At 47.4% G+C, this 12,236-nt stretch overlaps 1 protein-coding gene across 2 annotated transcripts in view; it reads right to left on the minus strand.

Moving 5' to 3' along the window:
• LOC144120427 (dorsal-ventral patterning protein Sog-like) overlaps positions 1-12,236 on the minus strand; it is a 287,843-nt gene that overhangs the window by 128,752 nt on the left and 146,855 nt on the right. For both annotated transcript variants that reach the window (XM_077652796.1, XM_077652797.1), the window contains one exon: positions 3,111-3,228. In XM_077652796.1, coding sequence (XP_077508922.1) covers positions 3,111-3,228 — 118 coding nt within the window. The remainder of the gene's footprint in view (positions 1-3,110; positions 3,229-12,236) is intronic.

Raw genomic sequence — 12,236 nt, forward strand, 5'->3', positions numbered from 1 at the left:
TTTCAAAACGATCTACAACTTCGAAATTGACACTTTTTATGGTTTATGGGGGTTTAACGTACCAAAGCGACTAAAAGTATGAGGGACGCCGTAGTGAAGGGCGCAGGAAATTTCGACCATCTGGGGTTCTTCAGCGTGCACTGACATCGCACAGCACACGGGCCTCTAGAATTTCGCTTCCATCAAAATTCGACCGCAGCGGCCAGGATTGAACTCGCGTCTTTCGGGTCAGCAGCCGAGCACCATAACCACTAAGCCAGCACAAAATTGACACAATTTCCCAAAGCAAATATTTAAAAGTTGCGTAATTAGTCTCCACTATTTTACTATGTTTCCAGGACGGAATATACAGCGCAATAGGCCACAAGGTCCTCAACAGCACTCGGCTGGTATCACTCACTGAGTACACTCCATTTTGTTTAAAAACCTGCTTACATTGAGTTGGGACACTCAGTATATATATGCCCATAGATTTATAGGGACCACTCGCTAGCGGTGCGGAACAGAGATACGACACATCTCCGCCAGTGGTTTATCATTTCTTTGTCTCTGATGAAATGTATGTGTGGATGTGGCTCTGTAAACAGGCTCTGCTTTGCATTTGCTTGCTAGTTTTCAAATGAAATCAAATCAAATCAGTTTTTTCAAACATCCTGAGATGCTTAGGGGAACGAACAAAAAGCCAAAGGTGGCTTGACGAGGTCCGTACTCCTTACAAGGCATACAGTGGAAAACGCGGAATGTATGAAATACAGGCAGTGAATTAGCAGAAAACGCAGCTGTCCACAAGGCAAAAAAGGCGTACAAAAGAAACGGAAAATCCAGATCACAAAAGGCAAACAAACTTGAGGTTTCCAGATCATGAAAAAGTGTAGTGTACAGAAGTGGCTAAGAATAAAAAATTGACGGCAAGAAAGGGAAATGAAGAAAAAACGAGAACAAAATAACACAAATCGCTGAAACTGTGCTTATTTCACAAACAAAAGAAAGAAACTAACTATATTTCCAGGTACATCTGGACAAACAAGTTTTGCACTCCACACGTTTCTATGCGAGATTTTCGAACTCGCGATCGCTTTCTAGTACCAATAGAGCACGTACCAGATATGGCGAGCCTTTTAGAAGTCATTATGTCCCATTTGTGTTGTGACATGGTGCCCCGGTGTACTGCACCATCCGAACTTGGTGCCATAGAGGGCGGCAGACGGCTTATGTGTAATGGGACATATAATGCTCTCGCAGTAAAATAGAGAAGCGACGTGGCGACACGTGAGGCGCGGGAAGTGGCCAGGGACGCCGAGTCCAGCCGGATGGAGACGGTAGATCTGCTAATTAAAGCAGCCGGAGGAGGCCCCCAGGTCCAACTCGAAGAACGTGTAACGGGAGGAGGCCAATTCGTAATGTTACCAAACAGGCCCAGCAGTGTAGTCAACGGTTTCACCTACTCTCGACAGCGAGACAGACTGCATGATTTATTTAGTCATCTAATATAGGCGATTTATTCAGCGTAGTTTTCTTAGAAATTCGAGCGCAGCACAGCCGTTGGGGCACTGCGGCGGCTGATATGAGGATAAAAATAGCCGTTGTTCAAACAGATACACTAGTATTAAGACAACATATCCACAGGATGTGTGAACAGGAGGGAAAGAATACTTGCGGATGCAGGCAGGCCTAAGGGCGTCCAGGATGGCTAAAAAGGAAAGATGATCTCGGAGCACAGACCGGAGAGAGGCAATAAAAACTGCACGGACGCAGCCTTAACGACATGGGCCGCCAAAGAAACTGCGACGATGGGGGAAAGAAATGACGTCCTGGAACATGGCACCCCAACGGCATGACGTGAAGAGGGAAGAGCGGCAGAGCAACTACAGACACTGCGAGGAAGCGTCCCAGCTATCCGACATCGATTTGAAGGAACGGCGGCCGCGTAAGGCTTAACGAACCCCGGACGGGTAACGACATTACCGCGCGTGTCGCCAACGAGCCACTAGATCGGGGCCATCGGGATTGACTAGTCTGCCGCTGGAGGCCATTGTCAAGCAAGACTGCAGTTCTGTCGACCGACGACGTGCCGTTCGCGGAGAGAGCCTGCCTGTCTACAAGCGAGGTACAGACCATTTAATAATAAGGATAACATAGGTTCGTGAGGAAAGAAAGGCGCGGTAGCTGTCTCAGTGGGGTGTGAACACATTTAGGGAAGGGATTAGGCAGAGCGCGACCAGAGGAAGACAGCAAGTCGCCGCGGTGGAGGGCTGCGGGTGGTTGCCTGGGGCTCTTCACCTCGCTCCTTACCGCGGTAAAACTGGCGATTTGAGGTTAGTTTAGTAACCTCAAAACTTTTAATTTCTTGCGTTATTTCAGCACACCACACACTGTAGCCAAAAGAGATAGATTTTTAATAGCGGAATTAAAATAAACACAGGCTATGGATAGCTTGTCAAGAAGAAAAGTACTTGGCTAAATTTGAGGGACTGCCAGAAATTTTTTTCAAAAGTTATGAATATTGTTACATGGTCCAAGGCGGGAACGACGCAATAACGCCCTGGGCACAGCACACAGGCCAAGAGCACAGGGCCCGCACCGAGCACAGAGCACCCAAGCCCAGAGCACGCGCACCTCCGAGACACTTCGTTCAGCTCGTCTGCACCAAGAAAATCCGTTGCATTATTTTGATCATAAATTAAAGAAAATAAATATATAGATATGCATACCTAAGTCAGAAAAGAGCTTTCAAAGTTGCAGAACTCGTCATGCTAACCGCCACCGCTTTATCTCAGTGGTTATGGCGCTCGGCTGCTGACCCAAAGGACGCATGTTTGATCCTGGCCACGGCGGTCGAATTTAGATGGGGGCGAAATTATAGAGGCCCGTGTAATGTGCGATGTTAGAGCACGTTAAAGAACCCCATGGCAGCGCGAACGAACGCCCCTCGTACTTATCTTGACAGCCATTTTGGAACAGCTGCTGTAGCAACAGCTATCTAGCAGGTGCAAGCCACAAAGCGACTTTTGCCGAGTTCCGTAATAAACAAGACGGTCTGCTACTCTCTTGTGACAGTACTGAGTAGTGCAGAAGACAGCCGGACGTCTGTTGGTTAACGCCAGCGGTACCTGTTGTGGTAGACTCCTATGTGCAGGTCCTTCTTGATGTATGTCAGGTACCCGACGGCCGCAACCGTGGTGGCCACGGTGGGGTACGAGCCGCGACCCGTCAGCAGGGCGGAGAACTCTGCGCGGAGAAAAACAAGAGACCGCGGTTTCAGTTTCATGGAGCATCGCCCAACGCGTAAAAGGCACTTGTACAAAGAGTGCGGTGGCAAAGAAGCAGTCTGGCTAAGTTAGTCAGCGTTGCTTGATCACTAACACGAATTGTGAACAGGATTGCCTACACTTGATCTCGCAAACCGTTCGGAGTTCAGTGGAAGCTACAAGCGCGAGACAGCGTGCACTGCTCTCACTCGCTCGCGAGCAACCTTCATAGGTCACGAAGCGGTGGCCTCCACTCCACCGGCATCGACTTGCGACATGAGCTCACGGCTTCACTGCGATGACGCCATGGCCGCGTTGCTATTGAAACAGACGTGAAAATTCTTTTATATCAACCTGTGCTGTGTACAAACAATTGCGATAGTTATATTGCCTCGAGTAGTTACAGCTGCTCGAACGCACGCGGAACAGAAAAGAAACAAAAACACTCTCACGAAAGGCACAGCAAGGGGCCCATGGACATTTCCTCACATACAACTGTGTGCTGCGCACTAAAACTGTATAGAGAGGAATTGGTCACTGAAGAAAAGAATCGAGAAACGTTTTTCGCCCTCCAATAAAACAAAAAAGATTGTCGGGTCAGTCGGTCCTAAGTGGGGGTAGATGCGTCAGAAATAAATCCATGCGAAAAACGCTGTCGCACAATGCTCTCGGCATTCCTAGGAATAACCGAGTCCAACACTCGCAACAAGCCGCCGTGTGTAAGTACAAGACAGGAACCGAAGACAAAGCCAGGATGCATCCCCTAATATCCCCAGTGGTCCGCGCAGCAGCCGAAGCGCAGGTTAAACTAAGAAATACTAAGAAATCCCCGCTAGTCCTATTTCATCGCAGGCAGACTTATCCCATCAAAAAATATTCCGGGGGAAGGGGGGGGGGGGGGGCACATTGTTGACTTAAAGTGCGGTGAGGCGAAAGCCTTTAGCGCGGTGTTGCTGCTTGTGTCACTGATGTGTGGTTAAGATGTTGATTAAGTACACGATTGTTTGTGAATCTTAAATGCTGCAGACACTGGAGGGCGTTTGGGAGGCAGCAGTCCGATTCAACGCTTTCCGCAAACACTTTCCAATGTCCTGACGCTAGACAAAAATTATTGTGGGACTACAAAAAGAACGAAAAATAAGGTGTCCCTGCCCGTGCAACTAATCTGGCTAGATATATATTAGGTTGGGGCAACCGAAAGAGATTGAAAAATAAGGGGAACAACGTATGCGTTCGGAGGAAGTAGCGTAGTCGTAAGCACGCTCGGTTGCGGAGCGGATTGATGGTGGCTCGAATCCCGCTGTGCCCAAGAATTTTTTTTTTATTATCCAGTTAACTTAGTCATCGGTGTGACATGACTTGAGTCTGGACATGACCTGAGACCGGACAAGGTCGTGGCCGCAAGTATGAGCCATTAAAGGCTTTCGCCTTAATAGACACGCTTTAGCTCTAGGTATTTAGGAATCAAATTATTCCCCTTCCGTGCTCGGACCACCCACATAGCGAGTCACCCTAATGAAGCTAACTCCGTACTCGGCTCTCTATTACACATTCCATAATCTACTGCACATTTATTTGACCTAAAATTTAGCATGAATATGCTGTCTGGGACCATCACCAAAGTAAGCACATTACTTATTAGGATCAATCGAAAAGCTTTAACGCATTTCATTTAGTTTCCAATTGCTTTCATACATCGAAAACTAAACATTTTGACAGATTTGCCTGTCTGGTTGGGTTTGAAGACTTATAAAAAACTCTGCACATTTCCAAACAAAAATATGAATTTGAAACCAAACGTTTCCAAGCCGGCTCGGCTCCTTCATGACTGGGGGCAGTAGCTAGCGCCTTTAAGTACGCATGGAGGGGAGCAGGCGATGAAAAGAACGAAAGCTGTGATGTGAAAAGGCTGGGGGAAGAGGGGGGGTTAAGGCTGTGAGTCACGTTGTCGCATTGTGGGGAGGCGGTCAATGGCGACATTTGTTCTTTGTGTAGCATACTGAAGTGAAATGACAGGATAACATCTTTTACCTTATACAGTGGAACAAATCCGCCAGCAGCCTTTTCCTCGCAACTCCGTTATAGCAACAGTCGACCACTGCGGCCACCGCCACTCCATTTTTCTCACCATCTTCCCTCGTTTTTCTGTTCCAGCATTGAAAGGGACACTCGGGACAAATTTAAAATTATCTGCATTGATGGGGTAATAACGCCTTCTACAGACATTGGGTATACAAAGACACCAATCTCACCCAAAACGAAGATTTCATAAGCAAGAATGGAGCAGAAAACGAGATACAGATGTCGTCACCACCAATTTTCGGGCACCGATCTCAGAGGCTAAGCTACACCACAATTTACTTGAAAGCAGTCCTTTTCGGTGCAGACGTCCCGAGTTTGAATGGATTGGATTCACACTTTTTCTGCCACAAATGCGTCCTGTGGTGCCGGACAATCGTGAGCGTCCCTTTAAGGACTGCAATGACCATCGGAGCAAAGCGGCCATTAATGCGCTAATACATACAGCGACTCATCTGTCAAGGTCCGCCCGTCACGCAAAAAGTCTCCGCGAGAGAATTTCAGGCATCGGGAAAAGACACATAAACCGGGACCGCTAGGCTCTGACAGCTAGGGGTTTCTAGTGCACGGAGATATAGCCACGACTGAAAGCCATCAACGAATGGGCTTAAGCCGCGTGGGAACACAAATCGTTTGCTCGGACAACCATCGAAGCCGAGCCAAAAGAACACAAAAGGCAGAAACGCCTAAACTGTAGCAATACTCCTCTTAAGGACGAATTTATAAAAATAAAGAGCTTATCTCCACGACACCTCTCCTCGGCACCGTGTCCGATTTGCGACCAATGACGGCTCTTGTCGAGTCTAATAACTAAGCCGTAGTCTCGTTCAGTCGATAATTGTTCAACTTATTTCTTTACATGCAAAAATGTTACTTTCAGCTGTGCTTAGCTTTTAACCAGTTCGCGCAGTAACAAATAAAGTTATTGCGCCCGTGTCTCAAAAACTACAAAACCACTGATATCAATTGAAACGTACATTCGTATACAGCAAATTGTCAGAGAAGGAAGAGCGTTCGCCCGAAAGTCCAGCTGGCACGAATTGCTTTGTCTTCCCCTCACGAGACGCGAATCATGATGTTGGGTGCGCGGGCCAGACCACGGCGTAATTCCCAGCACGGAATACGACTTCGACGGATATGCCTCCGCCTTCATAGTCCCGTCCAACACACGCCGGCTAGAGTGTAGAAAGGGTGACACTGAGGAGCAGGTGAACCCATTCCACCTCTACATGTGGGTCATGAAAACACACCGACAGAAAATGGAGACGTTTAAATTATTTATTATTTTTTTTTTTTGGGGGGGGGGGGGGGGGGGGCGTGCACGTAGAAAACTGCAAAGAACGCGATGCACACCGCACCGAGCCAGTCAAGGTACAGCATTTCGTCAGAATGCCGGTTTACTGTTGAGGAATTTTCTCAATTGCCGCATGTCATCCGTGTGAGAATCCGGCTACTGCTCCCGCCTGCTAACACAGCTGGCACACCTTCCTCGGCGACCACTGGCCTTCACTGCCCCCCCTCCCCCATTGGCTCAATTAGCCTACACCCGGTCGTCGCAGAAGGACACCCTTGTTTACAAGGGGAAGAAAAATTATAATTCTTTCCAAAGGGTTTGGCAATAACTCGCATAGCTTTTGTGTGAAATTTCGCCAAGCTGTAAAGAAAACTGTTTTTTTTAGCTTTGGTCAGAATTGGCTGGGAACTTTTTCCTTTGCTCCAGGATCATTTCGGGCGCACTCGTTGCCAAATTAAGTAGAGCATAAAGTGCAGCAAAACTACAGCAACGGTATATACCTTATTCCAATGGTACTAATGGTGGTCGGAAATTCACTTCAAGATCAACAGGTGAAAGACGAAATCAAAAGTGAGCATCTTGCCAAACGAGCTGTAAACTTAAACGACTTCCTTAGCGCGTGACATTTACTTATTCGAGATTTTCATTATTGGAGGACGTCGAAGATTGGCTGCAAAGAAAAGAAATGATAATTGGTTTTTGAGGAAAGGAAGTAGCGCAGTAACATCCCGGAAGTAGCGCAGTAACATCCCGGGACGGCCACGCCTTCAGGTTAAGGCAATGGGGACAACGCATAACCAAATTGTTAATAATGTCAGTATCGTGCTATCGTACATTCTTCTTACATTGCTTGGACATGTAACAAATGAACATTACTGCAACAATTTTAAGCGTTGTAGCGCACCTCCCTCTAAGTCTCCGCCAATTACAGACGATCCCGGATATATCGAGCTCGAAGCGGTTGCGAAATAGCTCGATATATCGGTAACTCGATATATAAGCATATCAACAGATGAGCTTACTTTTAATCGAGAAGCGTGAATTTAGTGCAGCGACGTGCTGCCCGCGCCGGCACACCGGCGGCAGCACACCGCTCGCCGAGCGTCACTTCCCGCCAGGCGTCGAATAGGGAGGGACGCCCATTGGGCGCACCTTGGGCATGGTCGCGTGCGCGCTCGTCAGGTATGCGACTGGGACGGACCGGAGCGTCTCGCGCCATGGTGCCCCTTATTAAAACATTAGGTGTTACATTTCACGAGACCATATCTTGGGATGCACATATTAACTGCTTAAAAAAAAAAACTCTCGCAGGTAGTCGGCCTCATATATCTAAACGCAAGTGTACTACCGCGTAATGTAATGATGTTACTGTATAATACCTTGTTTTGTTCAAGACTTAATTATTGCCATTTAGTTTGGGCTTCTACGACGCAATACAATATACACAAAATTCATGTTCTGCAAAAAAGGCTTCTACGTGCCGTTGCAAGTGTCCCCATGTGCTTTCCCTCGGGACGATTATTTCTCATGTATACCGTGATGCCTGTTACGAAGGCTTATGATTATTGTCTGTGCAAACAATACAAACAAGAGATAAAAAATGGTACTTGTTTCTTGCGCCAGATAGCCAACATAAGAAATCATCCCAACACACACAACACGCGACATTTTGAGAGATGGGAAGTTGAAACATGTAGGACAACATATGGTTTACAAATGTTAAAAAACCGGTTACCAAGACTTTCAAATACGTTGCATAAAAAACACATACCAACCCGAGAATATTACTTTCAACAAACTTCGTCACTACTTTAGGAACTAAAGAAAAAACCATCAAAACAACAAAATAGTCTCACAACATTCAATCTCAAACCATCACTTTCATTTGCTATGTTGTCTTTTATATCTCCGGCGATGAGATTTGTTGAAATTGTGTGCCCTCTTGTTACAGTCAGGTATTGTGGAAATTTCCTTTTTGGCAATGTAATAACATTTGCTTGCTGTTTCACACTTTGTTTTATATATTTGTTCGTGATTGCTGACCGCTACGTGTAGTTTTAAGTGTGGGGGCCTGCGGCCTTGTCAAGCTGCCTTAATGACAGCTTTTTCTGCAGGCCTCCGGCATCATGTGCGTTTGATGCAAATAAAGTTTTTATTATTATTATTATTATTAGAAATGAAATGAAAGAGGTGAGGGGACAGGTAGAAAGGATAGGGAAAGAGGTACTATACAGAAATAATCTATTTAAACACTAATATATGTACAGGTTGCACGCGTGTTATGTCCATAGAGGAGCTTGTTTCGATTGTTTTGTTTCATTTTTTAAAGCCTGGTGGAAAAAGCAAACAAAGCGAGAGCATTCCGACATGAAACAGCGAGAGGCCACGACAGGAATCCCGCTACTCGGACGTTCTGAAGGTAGAAGAAAAATGTTTGCTGAAGAAACACTGGTGCGTTAAATTGAATTAAAAACATTAAATAGTTCTGGATAAAAATGACACTTTGTAAGAAAGTTTACTTAAGAAAGAATAAAAAAGGTAAAAGACATAAATGAATCGCACGAGTGGAAAGCAGTAAAGGAAATTACCATGAAAGACATAGCAGAAAATAACATGAAGTTAAGTAAATAGGCAGAAAGAGATGATTTGTAGAAGTGGATAAAATGAACACAAAGAAAAGCACTCCCTGCGAGACGTCAAGATTCTCGCTCGTTGCGCGGCAAACGGTCATTGTTTTATTCAGACATGTATTTTTTTCTCTTTGTGGTTCATGCGCCAGCACATACTTCCTCATTTTGCCAGCTGCCCCCGTGCGCGCCGTCTAGTGGAGAGCAGGAACATAAAGAGAGGCGCACACGAAGGAAAAGAGAAGGAACAAAGAAGCCAGCGCGGGCGGGAGAGAGTGGCCATGAGCAGACTCGCCATTCTGAGCTTTTCTCTTATGCTGGGCTGCGCTGTCGTCGGCGTACGGTTTAAAAAAAAGGAGCCGGCCTCGCTGATCACTTCCAGACCGAGCAGCGGTGCCGTGCTGGTCGCTCGGACTAAACGCCATTGTTCCGGAGTAATGAGCGCGTCACCGACCTCCCCTCCGCAGCGACCCTTCGTGCGTCGAGTCGGAGAGTCCCAACCACCCTGTGATGCGCCGCTTCGGAGGAAGAAAAAAAACTTTTTTACGAGCTTAACGTGCTCTTTTAAAGCATTCGCGACCTATGATGGAAGGCAGCTGTTAAGTTCCCAAGCGAAAATATTTCTCGTTCATAAAATTGTTTGCCCACAACTGTACGCAGCGAATGCGAACAGGATTGCGGACGCAGTAAGCGGCACGAAGAAAGCGAGCCGCTACCATCTGGCATAAGCTGGAAAATGAGGCTGCTAAATAAAGCAGCGCCCCAACTCACGTCGCACAGCCAGCTGGGAAAGCCTAATGTTTAGTTACGAAGTACGGCACATACGCATAGACATTAAGACCGTATGGTCACGTTGCAGGTCAGCCCCGTGGTGATGGTGCCGCGTTGTTTGCACCATCGCCACGGGTTTGGTGGGTGTCGGCGTCTCCATGTGGCCTGGTCAGTGGAGCATCTTCAGCGCTTCGGTAGTGGGCAGCAAAATCTCCAAAGGTTGCTCTGTCTGTAGTTCCCCTAGAGGGGTTAGAGGACCTTCTGCGGACGGCCCCTGCGTGGCTGTGGCTTGACGGTGTGAAGCGTGCCGTTGATGGCGACAGTGAGCGGGACTGACGGCTCGGCACGTATTCCTCTCGACGGAGGTAATCGTCGATCCTCCGGGATCGTTGGCGTGGTCGTGTTGCGCCAAAGGAAAAGCACCATTCGACTGTACGAGCAGTGCCGGAGGTTGAGGCCGGTCTCACCGCAGTGGAAGCAGAGTGGGCGACGGGGCCCTCCAGTGGTCTCTTTGTCTTGACGGGCCTTGCTGAAACGTGGGTGAAAGGGTGGGCACTGTGGCAGTTGGGGCGGAACGTATGTCTCCTGGTGCGGGCTGGCCGGACGTCTTTGAGTACGTACCTGGGCGGCGTAAATAATTGCGTGGAGTTCTGCGGCCGAGCCTCTCGCCTGAGGCACGCCCAAGACTTCGCGGACTTGTTCCTGGACGAAGTCCGATAGTGATGCGACGTAGGGTGACGAAAGTAGACGTCGGCGAAGCTCCTCCCGGACAACCTCGCAGTGATTTTCCGTAGATTTTCACTGATTGTTGACAAGGTGTCGGTGTGGACGCCGGAGAACGCATGTAGGTTCCGGTTGTATTGCCGAGCTCTGGAATCTATGACCCTCTGGTGGCCGCTTACGACAGTGAATTCTGCGACTGTCATCGGTGGACTGCGGACAAGACCGGTGAAAGGAGCCTCCTAACACTTCGCATTAGAAAGCCCACCGCGCTTTCTTCGCATATGGTGAGATCTGCGCGTCGGAAAACGCGTTCATTTCTTCAACTGCAAGTCAGCACCTCCACCAGATGTCACGTATTGGTGATAGAAGTCTGGCAGTCAAAAATGTAGCGAAAAGGGCTTCCAAAAGAAACTGCTTATTGGGCGGACCAGTGCCCACAAAGAACCGAATGACTCGGCGGCATCAATAGCAGCAAGCGTGCTTGGTGGTCAGCGAACAATGCCTGCCGCTCCTAACAAGAACCCAACGAGGTAACCGATCGAAGTAGTTGCCAGAGCAACTACAACAATCTGGAACAAAAAGCAGTTGCACGTAGCTGCGATGATTCGGGATAAGTCTGGTGGCGTCTCGCGACACGAGAAAAATGATTAATCCGAATGCTGGCATCTTTGAGCATGAACAAACAGTACAAAGATTAGTAGGGGTATATAAACTCGCCTGTCTTATATTTACTGTAAACGTTCGCCTTCAAACAGGCGTGCAGTGCTGCGGTAAGGTCGGTCAAGTGATGGACGACTTCAAAGCTCTTTGGTAAAGTTATATCAATCTTGCAGCGGCTCAGCCAGGCTCTGCCGAACCTATTCTTCCTTAGGAACACTGCTCAAAGATGAAAAGTGTGCCAGTTGTTGGTTGCTATTTTTCAGGTATGAGCAAGAAAGGAAACCTGCAGATCACGGGTAATTTTATAATGGATGTTCATTGCAAGTTTCAGTGCAAATATTTCATTTTTCTTCTGGAACTTGGGCTTAAGAAAAATGGGCAATGTATGATCCATCGGATATGTAAGCTTTCTATGCAACGCAATGCTCTTCTTTTGCAGTACCTGAAGCCTGTATATGTTTATCGTAATGTTATTTCTCCAAACTAAAAGACAGTAACACAAATGCGAATGAACTAAAGAAAATATAATTGGTGCTTAAGCCAGCTGGAAACCATATCCCTAATTATGTATAAAACGCCAAAACACCAGCAGGTAACTGCGCGAATCTTATTTACACGGAGTGCCCAGCTTCAATTTTTCTAAACAAAGGACACTTAAGAACTTATAAACAGATTTGTAGCGCAACGGCACGAGGCCAAAGGAAGAGAGGGGCGAGACACAGCGCTTCTCCTCTCCCTCCGGCCTCGTGTCGTTGCGCTGTTGCACTACAGATCATGTTTGACCAACGTGCACACTAGTTCACGCTATAAACGGAAACGCACTAAAGTTCGCAG

Source organism: Amblyomma americanum, chromosome 2 (assembly GCF_052857255.1).
Source record: "Amblyomma americanum isolate KBUSLIRL-KWMA chromosome 2, ASM5285725v1, whole genome shotgun sequence".
NCBI lineage: Eukaryota > Metazoa > Arthropoda > Arachnida > Ixodida > Ixodidae > Amblyomma > Amblyomma americanum.